The sequence below is a fragment of the Equus quagga genome, chromosome 9, assembly GCF_021613505.1.
Source record: "Equus quagga isolate Etosha38 chromosome 9, UCLA_HA_Equagga_1.0, whole genome shotgun sequence".
NCBI classification, from domain to species: Eukaryota; Metazoa; Chordata; class Mammalia; order Perissodactyla; family Equidae; genus Equus; species Equus quagga.
Genome location: NC_060275.1, coordinates 121,091,178 through 121,113,822, shown reverse-complemented (window position 1 = coordinate 121,113,822; position 22,645 = coordinate 121,091,178). Strand labels below are relative to the sequence as shown.

General features: G+C 47.9%; 3 protein-coding genes across 7 annotated transcripts in view; 2 read left to right on the top strand and 1 right to left on the bottom strand.

The window, feature by feature from the left end:
• LRRC14B (leucine rich repeat containing 14B) overlaps window positions 1–2,670 on the top strand; it is a 6,163-nt gene extending 3,493 nt beyond the window's left edge. Inside the window, exon 2 of the mRNA XM_046672000.1 lies at window positions 1,156–2,670. Coding sequence (XP_046527956.1) covers window positions 1,156–1,801 — 646 coding nt within the window. The 3' untranslated portion in view covers window positions 1,802–2,670. The remainder of the gene's footprint in view (window positions 1–1,155) is intronic.
• Window positions 2,671–10,205: 7,535 nt separating this feature from the next.
• CCDC127 (coiled-coil domain containing 127) lies at window positions 10,206–18,388 on the bottom strand. Of its 4 annotated transcripts, none has more exons than XM_046672334.1 (3): window positions 18,296–18,388; window positions 16,790–16,920; window positions 10,206–11,238 (listed from the first exon to the last, which is right to left on the bottom strand). In XM_046672334.1, exons 2-3 carry the CDS (start codon window positions 16,908–16,910, stop codon window positions 10,577–10,579), a joined length of 783 nt encoding a protein of 260 aa, XP_046528290.1. In that variant the 5' UTR covers window positions 16,911–16,920; window positions 18,296–18,388; the 3' UTR covers window positions 10,206–10,576. The 4 variants fall into 4 exon arrangements, with proteins under 4 accessions (XP_046528290.1, XP_046528291.1, XP_046528292.1 ...); XM_046672335.1 differs by having other exon boundaries at window positions 18,238–18,325; XM_046672336.1 differs by having other exon boundaries at window positions 18,292–18,318.
• Window positions 18,389–18,471: 83 nt separating this feature from the next.
• SDHA (succinate dehydrogenase complex flavoprotein subunit A) overlaps window positions 18,472–22,645 on the top strand; it is a 28,030-nt gene continuing 23,856 nt past the window's right edge. For both annotated transcript variants that reach the window (XM_046671725.1, XM_046671724.1), the window contains exon 1: window positions 18,472–18,624. In XM_046671725.1, coding sequence (XP_046527681.1) covers window positions 18,562–18,624 — 63 coding nt within the window. In that variant the 5' untranslated portion in view covers window positions 18,472–18,561. The remainder of the gene's footprint in view (window positions 18,625–22,645) is intronic.

The following is a 22,645-nucleotide window of genomic DNA, read 5'->3' as shown; positions in this document are numbered from 1 at the left end:
GCTGTGGGTAGACACTAGGCACTCAGCTGTGCAGGGCTGTGGGTAGATACCACGTGCTCAGCTGTGCAGGGCTATAGGTAGATACCAGGTACTCAGCTGTGCAGGTCTGTAGGTAGACACCAGGTACTAGCTGTGCAGGGCTGTGAGGTAGACACCAGGCTCTCAGTTGCGCAGGTCTGTGGGGTAGACGGGTAGACACGAGGTACTCGGAGCCCAGAGAGTACAGGTATGGGAGACGAGTGGGAGAGGCAGCCTCAGCAAGAGGATGGGTGGGGACAGCAAGCGGGACGCTGTACACCCTCCTGTGCTCACCCAGCTGACACCAGACCCAGGCCCAGCATCCCTGGAGGGTGGGGTGGGCCCAATAGGCATTTCTCACAGGTTCCTGGGTCAGGTGCTGTTTCTGACTTTGAGCACCGCCAGCCAGAGCAGGGTCCCACCTCGGCTGTGGATTTACTGACGCCAAGCCACTGACTCCACCTACATCCAACATGGGAGGGTCTTCGAGGTTCCAGGTGGTGCTAAGGCTGGACTAGATGGCTCCAAGGCCCTTCCCAGCCCTGACACTGTGTGGGCTGTGGCCTTCATTCAAAGCGAGACAGGGTGTCTCACTTTCTGCCACTTCACACTCATCTCACTACCCCACAACAAGCGTGTGGATGGACATTCTCTGCAGAGACATGTGCATCACTTCCTATACTCCATTCACAGCTGGTTGTTGACGAAACAGATTTGTCATTTTAGGAGCTGAGGACAGAGGCCAGACCTGTCTTTAGGTAAAGTCAATTCTGCACCACAAGCGTCCACACTGCTGTCTCGCGACTCAGTTCTGCCCTGTGGCCCCAGGGCAGCCACAGGCAGCCCAAAGCAGCATGTAAATGAGCGAGCATGGCTGTGTTCCAACAATGCTTTATTTATAGAAGCTGCAACTTGAGTTTCATATACTGTTCATGTCACAAAGTATTCTTCTTTTGATTTGTTCAACTATTTAAAAAGTAAAAACCATTTTAGCTCTCAGGCTGCGTGAAATCAGGAGGCAGGCAATCTGGTTTCAGGCTGCAGTGTGCTGACCCCTGAGATAGAATTGTCTTAAACGCCCCAGAGCTCCCTGCTGGCAGCGCCTCTCACCTGTCCTGTTTTCCACTTGCCCTGCAGCCCCCTAAGGACCCCACTGAGAGCGCTGGACCTGGCCAACTGCTCCCTGAACCACGCGGACATGGCCTTCTTGGCCAACTGTGCCCACACCACCCACCTGGAGGTGCTGGACCTCAGTGGGCACAGCCTGGTCAACCTGTTCCCCTCGACCTTCTTCAGGCTGCTAGGCCGGGCTGCCCAGACGCTGCGGGTCCTCACCCTGGAGGAGTGCGGCATCGAAGACGGCCACGTGAACACGCTGATCCTAGCCCTGAGCCCCTGCCTTGAGCTCCGCGAGCTCCGGTTCCTGGGGAACCCACTGTCAGCCCGTGCACTGAGGCGCCTCTTCGCTGCTCTGTGCGAGCTCCCCAAGCTGCAATGTGTTGAGTTCCCAGTGCCCAAGGACTGCTACCCTGAGGGTGCCGCCTACCCCCAGGACGAACTGGCCATGTCCAAATTTGACCAGCAGAAATACGACGTAATTGCCGAGGACCTGCGTGCTGTGCTTCTGCGGGCTGGCCGAGGCGACATCCAGGTCTCGACACCCATCTTCGGAAGTTTCGATCCAGACATTCAAGAAACAAGCAATGAACTTGGAGCTTTCTTGCTGCAAGCTTTCAAAACCGCTCTAGAAAACTTTTCCAGAGCCCTGAAACAAATGGAATAGGCCCTCGAATGGGCGAGGCAGGTCTTGCATTTCAGTGCTCGGTGCCCTGGGTGTCCCCTGGGTGCGTGGTTGGGCCGAGCATTCGCACCCCTCACCACCACGATGCAAAGCATTTCTTAGTGAAAGGTGTACATGACATCTGTTAGGTGCTGTAGGAGAGGACACCCTGGATTCCAGGAGATGCAACATGAGGCCACTTGAGTGTCAGAGCACAATGGCTATCCTGGAGCGAGAAAGGCCCAGGGGTCCGGTGCTGTCCACCACTGTGGGCCCTGGGGAACAGAGGGCAGTGTCTTGGTCACGGCGCACTCACTCACTTGAGGGCTGCATGTGAGGTGCAGGCTGAGCAGGGAGGAAACGGGAGAACCTATCACAGGACAGTGGTTCCCAAGGGTGCAGGAGGTTAGCATGTCAGCCCCTCAGGTCTCGGCTGTCTGCAGTGCTGAGGTCTGCATGAATGTTTACAGACTCCAGCCCAGCATGGCACATGGGCTTTGGTCAATGGCTTCCGTCTGCTTTTGCACGCTTCGCTCTGCTGGTGCAGGCTGAGTCCCGGGCACAGGGCAATTTCTGGCTCCAGTTAAAGAACCGAAGGGCCTCCTGGGGAGGCCTCTGTCACGGAGGGAACTCAGGGACTGCAATGACCCCCACAGCTCTGCTGGCCTCCTGTTTCCCACCTCCACCAGATCTAGACCCTAGGAGTGGGAGTGGGGCAGGGGGGAAGCGCCTGTGTGTGGTTATTTGAGTCCTGGCGCTTGAGGAGCCGCTAATTACATTTGAACTTGGTTTCTACCAAGATCTGACTTGTGCAAAGGGCTGAGTATCAGGATGATTAAATACTAGTAAAACAGAAACGTGGCTTATTTGGATGTGGTTTTAGTTTCAATGCAATTCAGAATTTTTGAAAGGATCTAAGAGTCTGAAAATAAAACATTTTCTCAAGACAGAGGCTAGTACTCGTGTGGCCAAACCCTCCTCTTGCCAAAAAGATATGAAGGCTTGATGGGGGTTTGAACTGTTGTGTGAGCAGGTTCTGGCCTCTGGTGCAACTCAATGCTGCCCCTCCCCAGGTGTGTCTCCATCCCATGTGCTCCCACCCCCCCCTCAGGTATGTCTCCATCCCATGTGGTTCCACCCCTTTCCCGGGTATGTCTCATGCCTTTCTCCCTACAACGGAGTAGGGTGGCCTAGGATGTGGGTCCCCAGAGGGAGAGCTGTCTCAGGGCTCTGCCTGAGGAGGAAGGCAGTAACCCTCCTCCTGGGTCTTTCAGGAAGAAGGACACCCAACTGAGTGACGGAAACATGAGGCAAGTGGTGACTTGAAGCTCTCCATGCTTATCGGATCTGCCCTCTGTACCACTACCTTCCCTGTCTCTGCTTACCTCTGCCATCTCCTCAGATCCATCATGCTGGTAAAGTCTCTGGAATCCTCTTTTGGGCACATGGAGTTTGCTATTGCAGGAAGCTCTTGGAAAGAGAGTAGGCATAGGGCAAAGTTTTGAAATGATTTGATTCTAACTCTGAAGAGCAGAGTAGCTTATATCTGTGGAATTTTCTTGATGAGAGACCTGTCCTCTGGGTGGCCAGCCAGGTAGGACCCCAGCACATGTGTGGCTGAGCCCAGCAGTTGTGGTAGAGAAGGGCCCAGCGATGAGGCTGTGACCTGGGACCATGCTTGGGGCAGGGGCGGGCACACAGGTGTCTGCTGGTGGCAAATGTTCCCAACAACCCCCCTGCACATGTCCCTGAGGAGCAACCCATTCTTAGAAAGCCCAAGAGGCTGGGGAGACACCTTTGGAGCAATTTTGAAGCACATGGAGCAGTCCAAGCAGGACCTGTGCCCCCTGGGCTGTCCTGGTGCGTGTAATTTACTTGTTTCTGTGGACCTGCTGTGGCCCCAACCCTGAAAGTGCCACTTCCAGCCACAATGGGTTTTCGCTGTACCTGCCCAGCCCGAGATGTGGAGGCTCTGACAATGCCCAACATGATGGCGGCTATGATTGTGGTTGTGAGTATCTGCCAGGTCCCAGGAGTATCCCTGTGCCTTTCATGCTGCAGAGGGTGTGGCCCCCACACAAAGGCAAGCTGTGGGGTTAGGAAGACACACTCAGGTGCCAAGTGTCAAGAGGGCAAGAACACACCACATGGCAACTCAACTGGGGCTTCTCCTGGTGAAGCCTGGGGGCCTACCGTGTGCCCAAATCCACCTGGTCTTCCCAGGGGCCACAGAGGTGAGGCAAACGGCAACACGATGGGGACCACCGCCCAGGACATGGGGGCACCATCTTTGCCTCCCGAGTCCTTCATGGTGGATTAATCATTGCATTTCCTCCAGGAATTCAGCACTGCTTCCTGTTGCCACCCTGGCAAAGAGGGTCCAGATCCAGGAGCTTCCACTTGGGCCTTCCTGCCTTAACAACTCTTGTTGCAGACGGTTCTCTCCAACTATACGCTCAGACCAGGAGACACCTAGAGACCCAGTGGACCCTCTGGCAGTGGATGTGGCCAGGATACCTGGAGACAGCAGCCTGCAGCTCTCGTCATTGCGCTTTTTCCTTCTTCTTATATGAGCTGAGCAACACTTGAGTCAGCTGCATCCACTAGATCCTAGGACCCCAGCCTCTATCCATCAGCCACCCTGGCAGCTTCCCATGGGTGAAAGCGCTGTGATTATCACCTGGGTCTTGATGCATCACAGTGGTTCCACCCACCTGCCTCTGCCAGTCCCAAATCCTGTCGCCAGGACCCAATTCCAGGGCATCGCCCGTGACGGTCACCCCTGGCCTGCAGGCAGCCACCACCCAGCTAGTCCCCAGTGTCAGAGCCCCTTCCCAGCAGGGCACTCTCAGCACCTTAGTGGGGCAGCATTATGTGTCCTCACGTGGCAAATCTGCTCAACACCCATGCCTCTACGTGTCCCTGAGCCTGCGACTCCAGGCAGCCCATGCACTCCTCCACTTACTGACACCTGCCACCCATAAGGAGCCAGCAGGTCCAGGCCCGGCCAGTGTCCTTGCCAGGACATCACGCATGGGCTGTACATGAGTGCCCACACAGCGGTATGTTGTGCCCCACTGGCCTTTCCTCTGCTATCCCCTCCACTCCCCCGTGGACCCCAGGTCCTGCACTTCCTTCAAAGAGCAGCCATTGCCCCCTGCAGCAGGGACTGGACTTCTCCACTTGGACAGACCATGAGGGCTGAGCACGGCCTGAGGTCTCTGAAGGGAGTTGCCTGGGCTGGCACGAAGGGCTCACGTGAATCTGGCGTTCCAATTCCCAGGTTCACCACCAAATATCCCATCTGGGGTCAGGACCCAACCCTCCGCCTCTCAAGGCCCTGACTTTGGCCTGGGAGCCATCAAGGCTGTGGATTCAGTCTTTGTGCAGTCCCATCACCATGACGAGATCCTTGAGTTGCCTGAGGGTCTGTAGGAGACTCACTTCCTTCAGGGCTGCCTCTGCAGCATGCCTGCGTCAATGGTTGGCTTATGAAGCCTGGTTTTCTTTTTGTCAAGATTTCCTGTGAGGTTAACAAAGGGCACATACCCTTGATTTCCCCTCTGTCATTCCACTCAAAGGCCACAGCACTGTATAGCCCAGGGGTTTCCAAACTCTGCCACACATGGGAGTAGAACCAGTACGACTAAGCTCAGGAGCTGTTCTTCTGTGGGACCCAAGAGGCGAAGTTGGCAGGGAGAAAAGATTATAACAGATATGCAGAGAGATGAGGCTGAAATATCATGACTTAGAGGTTCCTGATAGTTGTTTATTTGCCATTTCTGGTTCCTCTCTGAGATCTGGCCTGCATTCTCCATTTTTGCCATGCCATTTCATGAGATAGCCTTAAAATAAATCCCCCCTTGAACTGTCTAAGCTAGCTTGAATTGATCCGTTGCTTGCAACCACAATCCTAATGTATAGAGAAACAGCAGCTATTTTTGTCATCCTTACAACAGAGAGGAGCACTTTTGGCATCAGCCCACATAACCTACCTCAGGTATGCAAAAAAGACCTGTTTGCCCATGGATCAGGGCAGGTCCAACAAGCCCAGCTCTGTCGGCACAGCAGCACCGTCTGTGTCACAGCTCAGTGGTCATCCATCTGGCCTCCAGATGAGCCGCATGTCATAGATTTGCTTTTTTTTTTTTTTTTTTTAAAAATTTTTTTTTTTCCTTTTTCTCCCCAAAGCCCCCCGGTACATAGTTGTGTATTCTTCGTTGTGGGTTCCTCTAGTTGTGGCATGTGGGACGCTGCCTCAGCGTGGTCTGACGAGCAGTGCCATGTCCGTGCCCAGGATTCGAACCGACGAAACACTGGGCCGCCTGCAGCGGAGCGCGCGAACTTAACCACTCGGCCACGGGGCCAGCCCCTATAGATTTGCTTTTATGCAGTGAAACTAAGACAGTGGAAGTAACTGGAAAGCCTTTTCCTCTCTTCCCCTTACTGTAAAGAGATGATCTTAGTACAGTCATTCACATCACGTTTCTGTCAACGATGGACTGCATACACGACGGTGGTCCCATAATATTAGCACCATATAGCCTAGGTGTGTGGTGGACTGTACCGTCTAGGTTTGCCTAAGTGCACTCTGTGATGTTCACTCAATGATAAAATCACCTAACAACACATTTCTCAGGTGACCCACCGTTAAGTGACACATGACTGTAAACTCTTCAGCAATCAGGCTTTTTAAACAATCCAACACAGAAATACAGTTACATGTTTTAATTAGACATAACTTCTCTTTTCAAGAACACACAGGTTCTTTGGTGAAGTTTCTTCCTTGCCATAACATCGAATCATTGGTGCAATGTTTGCAGAATTATTTTGTCAACATGAAATCAACACTTTATCTGCCAGTCCATATATGTATTATATATACACACACACAAGAAATATGTTTAAGAATCACGTATCTTTCTGAATTTTAACAACAGGAAAAAAAAAGCATATTTACCAAATGCATTGACTAGATTCACTTACAGAATTATCACCTGCTTCTCGTTTTACTTTTGGAAGATCCAGGTCAATCCCCGTGGCTTCTAACTTCATTCCAAAGTAAAGAACCCTGAAATAGGGACTTTCACAGTAAGCAAAACTAGAACACCCAAAGCCCTTCCATTTTAAGCCTCTGCAACCTCATCCACAACAACCTGACATCCCCAAATCAGTTACACAGACCACGAAATGATCACTCCTTTTCCTCACCACAGTGGAGCCCAGGCTCCACCCAGGGGCAGGGCCTTGCTTCAGCACTGGCCCTCAGGCTGTCCTGGTGAGGATGCAGGCTCCTTACCCTGGAGAGTCCTCTCCCGTCTTGCGCAGGAGGTCTCAGTACTGACAAATAAAAATGGCAAGCAATAGGATATATTGGAGTATATGAGGAAGCCATTTGGTATAAACCTAATTCGGCCTGACTGGCTATTGAGCACGCATTGCATATCTGCTTAGACATTTCCTTTGGCCAGAACCAAAGGCCCTTGAGATAAAGATGCAACTTCCCCCCCCCCCACACATTAGCATTTTTCTTTAGGCTAGGAACTGATTGCTGCACTCACCTCCCAGCTCACCTGTGACCACCCAGCTGGAGACAACAGACTGCCACCCTGCTGTGTTCACAGAGACAGAAGACCTACCTGCTATTTCCATCAATCGCTGTGCCGACAGAGCAGTCTCGCGACTATTGTAAAAGGGACATTCCAATCATATGTGAAACATCCTCTTTGAGGGTATATAACGACCCTGTATACCCCCGCACCTCTTTGGAGTGCTCTGTTCCTTTGTGGAAAGACTCTCCCGGGTTATAATCCTCAGATTTAAGCTCAGAATAAACTCACCCAAATTTTCATTTATAGATTGGATATGGATTATTTTTGTCGACAGTACTGTGACCTTCAGGAAAGCAGCCAGGACAAATAATGTTCTAAAGTCCCTACAAATTCTGCATACACATCAAATAGCTCTTGGGCTCCTGTTCTTTTTGTCAATTTTAAACGATTTTAGTTCAATAGTGTTCTGCTATAATCTCACTTTATCCAGACATCTTTTGGCACAGCTGTGAAGTCATCAAATGGCCATGACATTGTGAAACACTTTGAACCTAAAAGAATTGATTTTAAGAAGACAGATGATATCAAATTGAGACTCAATTAAACTTGATAATGGAAGTTTACCATGCAAATGCAAACTTGGCCTAATATAATTTTCTGTAGAAAACTTCTTTGCCTAATTTTGCCTAGTTTATTTTTGCCTAGTTTTGGGCCAGTGTCTAAATTGATTTGAATTATCTGAACATATTTATCTAGCTATTGAAGGCAGCTAGGCTGAGGGCATGTTGGACATTAGAAAATAGGATGAGGGGCTGGCCCGGTGGTGCAGCGGTTAAGTGTACACGTTCTGCTTCAGCGGCCCGGGGTTTGCCGGTTCGGATCCCGGGTGCTGACATGGCACGCTTGACAAGCCATGCTGTGGTGGGCATCCCACATAGAAAGTAGAGGAAGATGGGCACAGATGTTAGCTCAGGGCCAGCAGCCTTCCTGAGCAAAAAGAGAATGATTGGCAGCAGTTAGCTCAGAGCTAACCTACCTCAAAAAAAAAAAAAAAAAAAGAAAAAGAAAATAGGATGAGGATTAACAATTCACCTTGAAAATCATTCACCTTGAAATTCAGTTACCAAATGGCTGGCTGTATTTTCCTCATTTCAAAGATAAAACCAAGAGAAAAGCATTAAGTGGTTTATCCAAGGACATATGGCAAATCAAATAACAGGAAGTAGAATATGCACCAATCTTTAAACAACAGTGTGATACACCATGAAACACAAATAACTAGAGAAACTGTTTAATCCAGATTTACCTGAAGAAATTATTTTTGCTTAGATCAAGTGGTGGCAATACAGCAGAAAGATGACATTATGAGCTGTCGAAGAAGACAAGTGTCAAACCTCTCTGAGCAGAGCAGAGGAGCTAAGAGCACAGAGCCTGGAGCAGAGGGCTCACGTCCGTCTTAGGGAACTTAAGGTCTGAGCCAGCTGCTTCATCTCTGAAATTGTTCTGAAGATTAAAAACACGTAAGCACAAATTATGTAAGATTCAGTGTGCAACATGAACTTAACAAATAGTAGCTCTGGGGACTATCACTCTACAATGAAACTCAAGTTTTCTCTAAGCTTAACATTTTTATTAGTTTGTCTTATTGCCATATAGACAGGTAGGGTGGAAACAGGGTTTGAAGTCAGGTAGACCTTAACCCAGGTGCTGCCAGGCCACTTACTAACAACACTTGCATATGTTAGTAGCGGTTCTGAGGCCAAACCGCCTCGGTTTACAGTGGCTCCAACATGGCCACCTGTGTGCCCTTGGGCAGGTTGATTTCTCCTGACCTCGTTCCAGTGCCCTCATCTGTAGAATGAGCACGTGCAAAAAGTCACACGGCAGGCCTGAGACTGCGGTCCTCTGCAAGGCCTGCTGATGAGGTTGGCCCTTCACCAGCATCTGGAAACCTCCATTTTGGGAGGGTTCCCACCACCATTAACTAGAGTAGTGGCTCACTGTGCCTAAACTGTGCAGTTTGGACTGAACACCCGCTTTCCTTCTAGGAATCTGGAATTTTGAGTATGTGCCAGGCAGAGGATGCCTATGTGACCAGCCCTCAACAGAAACCCTGGGCACCGTCTCTAAGAAGTGGCCCTGGTTGGTAACATCTCACACGTGTTGTCACGACTCATGCTGGGGATTAGGCATGTCCTCGTGACTGCGGTGGAGGGGGCTCCGGAAGCTGCGCCTGGTCTCCACGTGGCCTTAGCGCCTTTCCCTGTGCCTGTGCCCTGGATCATTTCACGTAAGAAAGCCTAGCTGTGAGCACAACCTCATGCTGACTCCTACGAGACCACCAAGCAAGTCATCAAAGTTAGGGGCGGTCTTGGAGACGCTGGACCCAGAGGGTAACGACAGTACTCACTGCACAGGACTGGTGTTAGGATCACACTGGGGACGTGTGCAAAGCAGAGTAAAGGCTGATTCACAGCAGCTCTGTGAAGGCTATATGGGGCCATAAGTGCCTGCCCACCTTTTAGTTTATGGTAAAAACTGAGATAATCTGTGTAAAAACATTCTCTCAAGAGTAACACACATAAAAAGTGGCACTGTTGCTTTTAAATTGCAGGTATTATTATATGTCATTGGTAATAAATAGTATCTGCTTGCTGAATACAGACACAAACCAAATCCCAAACACACATTAGGGTATCAACTGGATATGAGAAATACTTTTCTTCCCTTTGGCAGCAGAGAGCTCCAAAACAATACAAAACCTTGATGATATTACTACTTTTTGTTATCATCTGTAAGCAAGTCATCCACTACCTGATAACTTTTAAATGCAATTTTAGGAGAGAGAAAAATAATTCGAGGAGAAAACATGCTTTATTTAGGAAGTGATAAAACCAGACAGAAAATTATTTATATTGAGGATCAATACTGTATTTGACATTCTTAAAACAATTTTTACCCTAGACCTAACATATGAGGTTACACTGTTCTGCTTAATAAAATATTAACAGCTTAAAAAATGCTTCTGAGAAACTGTGTCCTTAATAGCTGAAGGGGATCAAGGAGCAAACCCTTTGTCTCCTGAGGCCTCGCTGTCCTGCTCAGAGGTTGGCAGGAGTGGGAGGCCACTCTGTGGCCACAGCACAGGAGAAAACATGGGATAGCCCAGAATGCCACAACGACCATCTGACTTTGAGTTGTTAAGAGGCTTTATTCCAGTCTTCTCTTACTTTTCTAGTATGGCTTTCTCTACTTTCTTAAACTTTTTCAGTTCAACAATTACTTCCCAATATTTCAGATATAGCCACATGAGTCTCCCATTTTGGCGTTTGTTGGTATTCCAGACATCCCCACAGTATGTATCATGCTTAAATATGTCAGTCAAGCCAGCTGCCATCTCTAGGTCAGCAGCAACAGGGTCAGTGGATGCTCGAACCAGCAAGCTCTTCTCTATTTCCAGTCGCTTGTGGCGAGGGAGAAGCAGGCTGCAGTAGATATTCTGTCTTTCCGTCAGAGCATCTTCAAACTCTTTCAGCAGAAGCCTGGCTCTCCTCTGCCAGTCTTCTTCCTGTCCCAGGCAGCTCAGGTACGCATTTCTCAAGGGCTGCAACTGTCTCTTCTCTTGCATGACCTGAGCGCGTTCCTGTTCCAGCAGTTTCCTTTCTTCTACCAACCTTCGCCCCTGAGAGATAAGGGCTTCTCGATAACTAGTTGTTCTGTTTTGTTCCTTTTCAAGTTCCAAAGATAGCTGAGCAACAGCACGCCGATTTTCTGAGATCATGGTGTGGTACTTAGCTTCCAGATCCTGCTGGAAAGCAGCCGTTCTCTGACGGTACGCTTCCTTCTCTTTCTCTATTTCTTTTTGGGACTCCCTAGACCAAATCCAACCTGACATGAATAAATTGGGGGAGAAAAACACACACAATGAAAAGTCAGAGCTAAAGTTCTATAATGTTTAAAGAAAACATAAAGTAGATGACAGCATTTCAATAAAATCTTAAGCCCTGAGAGATACAAAAAAGATAACATTTTGTATGAAACTATATAATATACCAAGTTCTTATCTTAAAATCAGATAAAGGCTCCCAAAGGACAAGTAGGACAGGCTGCAGGCAGAGTCCACTCAGGCTTCTCATTTCCTATGGCCAAGAAAGTCAGCCACTGCTTTCTTCTGCTCGCAAACCTCCACCATGTGCCCGCTCTGGCCACAGTGCCCCACATGCTCTCAGAAGGTTTGAGAAGTAACATGGGTATGCTTCAAATACTGGCCAGGTTACTGGAGAATCAAGTGAGTTTCAAAGTGGTCATCACCAGCAAAAGAGAAGAAGTCCAAGATGTTTGCTTATATTCTGATAGGGGTACATAAAAATAAGGTGGAGTAAGAAATTCAACCTCAAGACATGGTTTGGTTCCCTTTCCCCAAACCAGAAAATGCTGGAATCACACAAACACGGGACAGAAGAGTGCCGGGAGGCTGGGCTGGGTAACACCCCGCTCTGATCCACAGACCGAGGAGCAGCCAGGCCTCTGTCCTCTGCTGCATGGAGAAGTCCAGTGCCTGAGGATCCAGGGACAGAGAAGGGAGCCTGACGACCCACAAAGCCTGCTAGCCAGCAGGCACCTGGTTCTGGATGGAGTCACCAACTCTTCTGTCATCCCACTAATGGCTAAGAGTTTGGTGTGTTTTAATAATAAAACAAAAAACAGTGTGGTGATACAGGAAACCCACCGCATTCTGAACTAATGCTCTTGCTCAATAATTTAATAAATGTTGGGGCAACTCTATGCTGAGTCCTAGTTTCGGACAATGATAATTTGCTAAAAGCAGCACGGATTTGAGTCCCTTGGAAAACAGGACTGTTCAGCAAAGCTTCAAAGCCCAAAGTCTAAACACTACCAAGAGCGACAGTTTACTATGAAAGCATTATTTCTGCCCAGCTCTCCAAAGGAGGCCAGGCTGCTCCATGTTGCGCATTTTCTTTAACTCCTACAGTCAATAACCCCTCTGGAAATCACTTCATGGTCCTTTTCCTACTCTTGCTGGTTCCTTTCCCCTCCCTAACACCCAAAGTGGTGTCTTGGCCCTTCAGGACTCTTCTTCCAGGTCCCTGGGAATCTTATCTGGCCCTGACACCAAGTCTACTACAGCACTACTTTCACTGTTGCCACCTCAAATACATGAGCATAATACCAAACTCGGCCTCCCTCAACTAAAAATAGCTCCCAGGCCTATTTTAGTTGTTACCTCAAACTCAAAAGCACATGTCATCTTTATCTCCTTCTTTTGCCAAAGAGTTCAGAGGCAAGGAGCTGACCAGTAAAGCAGCAGTTGCAACATAATTTGATAAGCACTGAGGAGCAGAGGAAAGAAGGGCTCGTCCAGTTTTGGGTGGAGGTGGGAAGGCTTCATAAAAGAGGGGAATGTGAACAAAGTCTGGAAGTCAGGAGGAAAGGTCCCTCTAGGTGGAATGAACAGGTACAGGAGAGGGTGCCACACGTGCTGAGAGCAGACAGCTTCCAGGGACAGACGTGCCTGGGGTACAGGGCTTCTCCCAAGGAGCAGCTGGAGCCCACTCTGGAAGTCAGCAGGTGCTCGGTAACAGAAGTCCTTTTAGACTGACAAGGAAGTGGAGTAATTTGATGTGACATTACCCTGGTGGCAGTGTGGAAGATTTGGGACAGAGGGTAAAGGAGGGACACTAGAAGCAAGGAGCCACTCCTGCTAGTTAAAGTACTCCAACTTACACGTGAAACTAGTGGGACTGACACAGAACAGACAGAATTGAACATCAGACCACACGTACATGCTGCAGTCATCAGGAAGTTTCTGGCAGGTCAAAATTCATCAAGAAGGCCTCCTGGAAAAGTGGGACAGGGACGTGGAGACATGCTGGGTAAGGAGATTACCAGGGAGAGAGCAAGAGAAAGTGCGGCGTGGCAGAACAGAAGTCCACAAAACCTTAATGCTGGGTCTGATCGGGGAGAATCTTGCCTTATGACTTTGGGCAGACACAATTTTTTTGGAGGCTTCATTTCAGAAGGCATAGAAAAGAGAGATGAGACTCTTGCTTTTGGGAAAAAGGAACAGAAGTACCCTCTCCTATTGTTCCTGCTAAGAACAACTAAGAACCGTGGACATCATCCGTAAAACAAACAGAAGAGGACTCTGAAAGGTGGGGAGCAGCAGGCAGTCTGGTGAGGGAACTTGGGACCCAAGCAATGACAGGGTGCTGGGTCCCAAGGGGCTTCATTTTGCCTCACAGATGCCAGACTTAGAGCTGAAATACCAACAGGTGCAGATATTTTAAAAAGCCCCAACAAAAGTCTGCTATCTCTGGCCAAAGGACTAGGAAAGGGGTCTAGCAAGACTGAAAACTTACAGACAATGACCACTGGACTCCCGCCAAACAGCACAGAAGACACTGTGGCCCCACCTCCACCCACGTGGACAAAGACCGAGGGCAGCTCCTCCTGTTCCCCAGGGGAGGCAATAACAAGACACTCCTAGCTCTCCCGGCCAGGCTGGAGGCATCTGCAAGCCCTGGGGAGGCTGGACCTCCTGCTCTTGCCCAGTGGTAATGAGTCACCCTTCCCTTCAGTGTCAACCAGCTGGAGGCCAAGTGGGGAACCTGGACTTCCACCCCTACCTGGGAGTAAGGAGGCAGCACCACCCTTCCTGACAGAGCCCTCTCCAAGAAAGCCAAGCCAGACAAGAAAGGTCTGAATAAAAACCAGAGTCTCATAACGTAATACCCAAATGCCCAGGTTTCAACTGAAAATCAGTCTTTACACCAAGAATCAGGAAGATGTCAACTTGAATCAAAAAAGATAATCACTAGATGCCAATAGTAAGATGACAGAGATGTCAGTATTATCCAACAAAGAGTTTAAAGCAGCCATCACAGTAAAAAGTCTCAGCAAAGAAATAGAAGATATAAAAAAAGCAAACAAATTTTAGAACTGAAAAACAAAGTAACTAAAATAAAAAACAGGATGATGAAATAGGTGTGAAGAGAGAAAGCCCTGCCAGGAGGCTGAAATAATCGACATAGCCCATATGAACACAGATGTGAAAACGTGGAACAAAATGTTAGCATATATAATTCTACTATATATATATAAAGAACCACATGGTACCACCTAGTGGGGATTATTCCAAAAATGTAAGACTGGCTCAATATTCAAAAATCAACATATGTCCCAACATATTAGTAGGCTAAAGAAGAAAAACCATATGATCATGTCAACTGATACAGAAAAACATCTGACAAGACTCAACCTCCTTTCATGATAAAAACTCGGAAAAATAAGACTAGAGGGAATTTCAGTGTCTTGATAAAGAGCATCTATGAAAGACCTTCAGCTAACTTTGTACTTAATGGTGAAAAGACTGAATGCTTTTTCTCTAAGATCAGGAACCTCAACAGAGTGCTGGCAGTTCCAGCCAGTGAAAGAAAGTGGGAAAAAAAATAAAAGGCAAACAGACTGGAAAGGAAGAAATAAAATCTAAGTCTCATACCTTATACCAAAATTAACTCAAAATGGATCACACACTTACATGTAAAAACGCAAACCTAAAATTTTAGGAAAAAACATAGGAAAGAATCTTCAGGATCTAGGGCTGGCAGAGTTCTCAGTCTTGGCACAAAAAACATGACACACAAAGGAAAAACTGATAAACTGGACTTCATCAGAATTAAAACTTTAGCTCTGTGAAAAACTCCATTAAGAGGATGAAAAGACAAGCTACAGACTGAGAGAAGATATTCACAAACCAGAGATCCAGCAGAGTACCAGAATCTAGAATACAGTGAAAACTCTCAAAACCCAACATTAAAAACAATCCAATTACAAGCTGGCTGAGAGATAGTTCATGGAGAGGTTCATGGAGAGGGTGTGCAATGCAAAGATGCTCCACATCATTAGCCATCAGGGAAATGCACGTTAAACCACGATGGTCTGGCTACACACCTATCAGGACAGAAGAATAAACACAACAGAGCCCTCACCAAATGCCGGCAAGGACGCTGTGACCCTGGATCCTTCACACAGTGCTGGTGAGTATAAAACGGTACAGCCACTCTGGAAAACATTCGGCACTTTCTTAAAAAACTAAACATCAACTCATGGAGGCTGAAAAGAGGAGGCGGTTTTTATGACTCAGTGATCTGCACGGTGCCTGCTTCTCAGTCAAAGACTGGGCAGACCCAAATACAGCCTAAGGGTTAGAGGCTCACCGCCTGTCATCTTGCAAAACACCACTTAACACTTGGAAAGGCTGCCCGTTGCCTGTGGCTAGGGTGATGAACTTGGGGAGCGAATTAGAAGGCTTAGAACTACACTTACTAACCCAACAATTAATTGGTTTCCAGGCTCAGAGACGCCCTGAAGTGACTTACATTTTCCGTTTGTTTTTCAGGCTCACCTCTAGCTTTTACAGACTTTCCTAATAACCTTTACTTTTGAAGTTCTTGCCTTCTTGGACTTCTGAAATGATGCTGTCCCTCCCTGAGAAGCATTGAGGAATATTTTATTTTTTCTTCTTGGTTATCTTGCTTAAGTAACGTGATCAGAGAAAAATTTTAACTTTGCATTCTTATAAGCATTCTCCAAAAATGTGTTATTACATGCTTGAGACACATATTGCAACCTGTGGGTGTCGAGTAGTCCAGCACAGTCTAAAGGTAAAGGCTGACAAACGAAGTCTATAAACACTACTCTCGTCAGCCTGCGGACCTGAGAAATCCAGGCGACAAAAAACCATTCCATTTAAAAAGTGTCACTGCACCCAGAGAGCAGCTTTTGCTGTTTTTCCATTCAATTATTCAGTTTCTCATATTCTTAAGTGCCAGCCAGCAGGACCGTCAGACACAACAAAATATTAAACTAACTCCTGAACATCAGGAAATTTACCATGTAGTGGTGAAATAAGCTAAGGGCTGGGATAACTACAACTGACTGGTGACTGGTAATTTCCCCAAAGTGGACAAAGTCAATTCAAACTAGAGAGAATTCCTGGCCAGGCAGAGCAGAGGTTTCATGGATGAAGTCTCCCAAAGACTGACTTCCTAAACACGGAATAGACATCCAAACTGGTTTTCTTTTAAGACTGTTTCATTCTTCCCCACTGGTCCCATGAGGGCACCTGAAGAGCAGTGAAGCCTTGAAGGGGAGCTCCCAGTTGTTAAAACCACTCTACACACAAGGCTTCTAAACCTCTTGTCAAACTGAACCCTCACAATGAATCCAGGTAATTATGATCAGCCCCTCGCAAGGAGAAGGAAACTCAGGCTCAGAGGGTTAAGTAATGTGTCCAAGACACACAGCATGGGATAAAACTAGGATGCACACCTGCATCTGTCAGGTTCCAAAGCCCGAGGTCTTTGGCCTCCACACTTTCAGCCCAGAAAACGCAAATGTTAGGAAAACCACGACTTACGAAAAGCAGCCAATCCCAGCATTGGAACCAACAGGGCATAATTCCATCGGCTTCCATCACCCCCATCAGCCCTGGAGTTGGGCCGGATATTCCAATTTGGGGGGTCATTTAAGTTATTCATGGAGGTATACCTTAAAGTAAAGAACAAAACCATTAACCACACAAAGTGCATAAAATACATCTGTCACAATTATACTACCTAAATGGCTCATATGAATCCTTTTTTTCCTTCCAAAAAACTTTGTTCACTTCTTATGTGCTGCACAGCACTGGACCTTACAGGAGAAAAAGAAGAAAAAGATGAGAACTCAGACAAAAGCAACTCACCACGTAGTGGGGGAGAGAGACGTGTCTCAACAAACTGAAATACAAGTAGAACGAGGTGCGTTCTCTAGTACAAATACGTTTAAAATTACGCTTTTATATAAACACACAAAAACGGGAAGGTGCGAAAACCCTGGCTTCTTCATGAAATGGGAACAGCACTGAGGGCGGAGGCAGATCGTGGGGCAGATGGGGACAGCGCTGGAGATGGCTTTCATTGCTCTCCACTTTGGGGGCGGTGCACGCACTGAGAGGGGCTCCTGCTAAAGCTGGAGCCACATCTCAGTAAGGAGGCTGCGGTCTCACGCTGACGCGCATTCTCCAATTCACTAAGTACCCACAGAGGCTGGGCACTTTCACAACTTCGTCCTGAGGACCTTCCGCTTGTTTCCAGGCTGCTGCCTACACAATACACACTAGTTACAAAAGAATAATCAGGGGACGCTGGAGAAAAAAGGAATTCAATTCAGTTTTGAAAAATTTTAATGGGTTTTTCAGTAAATACTTGCTTAACACCTAAAACCGGAAAATTCTCATTGGCAATAAAGAAATGCCAAAAGAAAAACAGCTCAGGACTTAACGTGAGGGAGTTCGTGGCAACCACAGGATAAACATGTTAGAGTCTGAAGGAACCGAACTGCGCAACTGTCGCAGGGCGTCGGGAAGAACCGTGCTCAAGCCCTCGGCCAAGGAAGCCCGCCTCCGGGGCACACGGCCGAGGACACACGTAATTCTAACGGAGCAACGTAAGCCAGATAAAGATCCGCTAGCACAGATACATCCCGTAGGGTGTCACTTACTAACGGCAAAAAACTGGACACCACCTAAACGTCAATGAAATGGCGACGGCCCACTGTCAGCTCACTCAGTGCAACATCCAGAATTACGCCGCACACACCTGCGCACCGGGAAGGTCGGGGCAGGGGGCCGCGAGCGCGGTCCTCCCGAATACCGTTTGTCCCCCACGCCGCCCCGTCCCTCGGGTGCCGGCAGATGCTCGACAGAAACTGACCGAACGCCGGGAGGCGCGGAGCCGGCACCCCGCAACCGCAGGCTGCCCCGCCCAACGCGGCGCGGCCAGCCGACACCCCGACTCCGCGCAGTCCCCCGGCCCCGAGACCTACCGCCGACCCCCTACTCCGCGAACCCCCACTTCCAGCCCGCCCCAGGCCCCAGACCTACGGCGGGGCCAGGAGGGCCGGGGCCACTTGCCCTGAGCACCACCGTCCGCAGATCTTCTTTGCGCAGGCGCGGTGCCCCGACAACCCCACCCAGGGTCGCAGCGTCGTGCGCAGGCGCAGTGTGCCCTCGTCCCGCCCCGGGCGAGACGAGGTGCGCAGGCGCGGTATACCCCCCTCCCCCCTCCCCCGGCTTCGACGCCTCTCGCAGTGCGGTGCGCAGGCGCGGCCTGGCGCGGGGGCTAGTGGGACTGCCTGCGGAGGGCAAGCATGTCGGGGATCCGTGTGTTGTCGCGGCTGCTTCCTGCCCGGCGTCTGGCGCTGACCAGGGCGGTGAGTCGGCGCCGCGGGGCCAGTGGGCCCTCAGGGCGGAACAGGCCGGACTCCGGGTCCCCGCGCGCCGGTCGGGACGGGGGGAGCAGCCGCGGGCCGCCCGAGGGGTCGTGGGGCCGCCGGGGCCAGCGGCCTCTGCCCGAAGCCGGCCCTGCCGGTGAAGGTCGCGACCCCGCGGGTCTCCTCGGGCCCCTGCCCCCCCAGGGCCTGTCTGTGAGCGGGCAGGTGTGCCAAGGTCACGCAGGTGGCGGCTGACCCTGAGGCCACGGGCGGAGGCGGGACCAGGACCGGCAGTGCCCGCGAGGTCCCGCCGGGTCCCCGCGGCCTCCCGGTGAGCGGCAGAGGCGCGGCCAGGGGCCGGTGCAGGGGGATTCGAGCCCCCGGGACCGGGTGGGCAGCAGGCTCGGTCGGCCTGCCCTGTTTGCAGATTCGAGTACACGGGAGAAGGCGTGGGTTTGTGTGTCCGCGCCAAGACCGGACAGTCATTGTGGGGCCTTCATTTTGGGTTTCCTTTGTGCATGCTTTCAAAAGATCAGACGCAGGGGCCGGCCCGGTGGCATAGCGGTTAAGTTCGCTTGCTCCGTTTCCGCGGTCCTGGTTCCTGGGTTCGGATTCTGGGCGCGGACCTATGCACTCCTCATCAAGCCATGGTGTGGCGGCGTCCCACATAGGAAATAGAGAAAGATTGGTACAGATGTTAGGTCAGCGACAGTCTTCCTCACTGGAAAAAAAATTTAAAAATACAGACGCAGAATTTCAGCACGCTGACTGCAAAGCTGCGTTTGGGCGAGGACGCCGGCAGGTTTGTTTTTCTGTGCGTCATCTGTGGAAGGCGTGCCAGATTCTGGTCAGTCGAGGATGACCAGCCGGGTTATGCCTTCCTGAGGCCTTGCTGCTGGATTATGTCAAATGTACCTCTACAATTACATCTTAGTAGTCGATCTTTTAGAGTTTTACTGCACGACACTAAATTTAGAGGATTTAGTCATTTCCTTCTTTTGAATGATCTCGCCCACCCGCCTACTTAGTAATTTAATTACGAAGTAAACGTCCCAGTAGGAACCAAGGCATTCAACAGTGTTTACTGGAGTTCTGCCTGTAATTACAACCACAGTTTTCTCCTTTTTGGTATATAGATAGTAAAAATCATGTTAAATGTGCTGATTTAGTTAGACAGCCATCTGACCAACACCAGCACCAAGTGTTGCTATAGTTGGTGCTTACTGAGCAGAGATCCCCCCCTCCCCCAAATTTTGGGCTCTAAGACACAGTGGTAGAAGTCCACAGGCAGGAAGTGAAGTCCATGGTTAGTGGAGTATTTTTAGTCATCCAAACATGAGCAGACTTCTAAGTGCTTCCTACTTGGTAGGTGAACTGACAAATTGATAACTGGTGGTGATTGGAGAAGAAAGAGCTAATGTCTGTCCTCAACCCAGCCTGGTGCCCAGCTTGCTTGTGCAGACTAAGACCCCTCCAGCTTGGGGAACTCCCTTCACCTACCCCCACACTTTGTCAATTTAAAAAGCGTTTTCCTTTGTCCAGGCTGGACTGGAAGAGTTTTAGCTCTGAGCATTTAGCTGAAAGTGAGGATGAGGTTCTAAGTACAACAGGTCAGAGTGCTAAGCCTCTCCTTTCATGTTGTCTTGATTCCAAGTGATCTTGGTTGAATCAGCTGTTAGCTGCCAGTGCTTTACCTTCATTATCTCCTTGAATCTTCACCTCTGTCCTGTGTTTAGGTATGGTACTTGTAAACGTGATGGCAGGATAGAGATAGCAAAGTGGAACCACAAGTTAGGCCTGTGAAAAAGATGGCCTTGGGTTTTTAAAAAGTCTTTTGATCTTGATGAGGATAGCTTTTGCTAAGGAAATTAATTCTGTCCCAGGCAATATATTTATTGGAGTTTAAAATTGACAAGAACAAAAGCATCAAATTAGAAGAACAAAAAAAGAAAATTTATGATTGCCAGCTGAGAAATGTCCCTGGAGAGTAGATGATGAGGATAATTTGAATAAAGTCCACAGAGAATTTTTCTTGATCTCATTTTGTTTAATTCTGTGGTTTTTCCGTGTCATATTTACAACTGCTTTCAAGTTACAAAATTATCAAACCTATTTTGCCTTTGTTTCATTTTCTATTGCCCCAGTGCACTGACACAATTTGCAAACTGTTCCAAAGTTTAATCAAAAGGAAAAGTAAAACCAAGGACCTTAAATAGTTGTTGGTTAACTGCTCACTTCAGATAGATTTTTCACATCCTTTCACATGAATATCCAAGGTATGGTTCTGAATATGTTTTAATGATATATCTAGAATCATTATTTAGGCCACTGTGGTAAACTTTTGTTTTGCTTCTTGGCATAATTATAATGCCACTGGTATTCAGTGCTATATTCTGTGTGATGCTTTTCCTGGTTTTCAAGCCACTTGAAAAATTGTGGCTTGGTTTTGATACATAACCTGGATATTCATCTTAGTTTGGAGTCCCAGAGATTCTTCCCGAGGATCCTTAGATAGTGGGGAGAGCACAGGATCTAGAGCTATCCAGGCAGACCTGAGTCCAGACCCCACTTACCTTGGATAGACTCAGTTTGTACCTTGTGAACCGTATTTTAAGCATCCCTGTTTTAAAAAGTTTTAAATTTTTAATGAAAATAATTACACATAGTTGTAAAAAAAAAAAAAGTGAGTACAGAAGTCCTTATAAATGAAAAGGAGTAAGAGCTCCTCCTTCCCCAGACCTGTTCCCTAGTGGAATTAATTCTGAATTGCTTCTGGTATTGGCTCTTGGTATTTACCTCCATTTCTCTAGCTAATATGCAAGTGCATTTTTATCCGTTTTAGATGTCAGCTTTTGCTGGTGAATGAGGATTTAGTTCGCTTACAAATCATCCTACTTCTTCCTACTTCAGTCCTCCCAATAGAGTTATGCAACCACTTTCAGATCCTTTATTGGCTACTCTTGTAATTGTGTAGATCGTACTTACAAATTAGTTTCTCATTCGTGATTCACACCTATATTTTATTAGCTGAGGGCTCCCCACTTTGCTAGATTGAGGATATCAGTATCTCTATCCTTCTCAGTTTTTTTCCCTTTACCTCCTAATTCAGTTCTTTATGCTGTTAAAAAGGTCTAAGTGTTCCTTTTAATTCTACCATAGGTATATTTCCCCATTCTTCATCATGTTGCCCTTTTAGAAAATAATAGTTTCTCTTCAAAAAACATTAGATTAATAAGTGACACAAAATGAGTATACCTAAAGACAGAAATTGGGTTAAAATTGGACTCCCCAGATTCTAAAATCACTCCCCAAATCAGATTTAGATGCAACAGTTAATGCTACTGTTTTCCACAGGGAGATAGTGTGATAATTTATTAAAGATGCTTTTATAATTGCTGTGGTTTTTTAAGCTAGCTCTGTGTGTGTGTGTGTGTGTGTTTATTCAAGATGAACATCCTAGAAAGAAAAAAATACTTAGGGAATCTCACTGTTTCTATTTTAATATTACAAAATGTACTGTTCTTACTGGTATTATTACCTATGTTTATATTATCCTTTATAAAATTTTCAAGAACATTTGTATTAAAATCCTTTTAGTTACTTAATTCTTTGTTAAAATGAGGTTCTACCATTTGAAAAATTATACTAACACTGAAGAATATTTGTTCTTTTTGGCTCTTTTTAATTCATTTCCTGAAAGGAAAAAAACTATATTGGCTTTTGTCAATGAAAACATACTTAAAATTGAAATTGGAAGATTCAAGACTATCACTCTCATCAGTTCAGATCTGCTTAAAAATCCCGAAACTACTCTGTAATTGGAGCGCTTGAGATAAACTCAATTGTTTGTGCCAGCCATCATCCATTCTCAGAGCTAAAGGGAGCCTTAGAGTAGGAGCCAGCTCTGACTTTCTTCGCAGGCAGCCGAGCCATCCAGTCCCCTGAAAGCCTTTCCTCTCATAGAGCAGTCCGTTCGGTTTAAAACAGCTCAGTTAGAGTTCGTTTTGTATTTTGCCAGATT

Bases quoted from the DNA above. Each gene is read 5' to 3' on its own strand.
- CCDC127 (XM_046672334.1), bottom strand. From the start codon at position 16,910: ATGAATAACTTAAATGACCCCCCAAATTGGAATATCCGGCCCAACTCC. The intron at 11,239-16,789 runs GTAAGTCGTGGT...TATTCATGTCAG, and splicing joins GCTGGGATTGGCTGCTTTTC to GTTGGATTTGGTCTAGGGAG.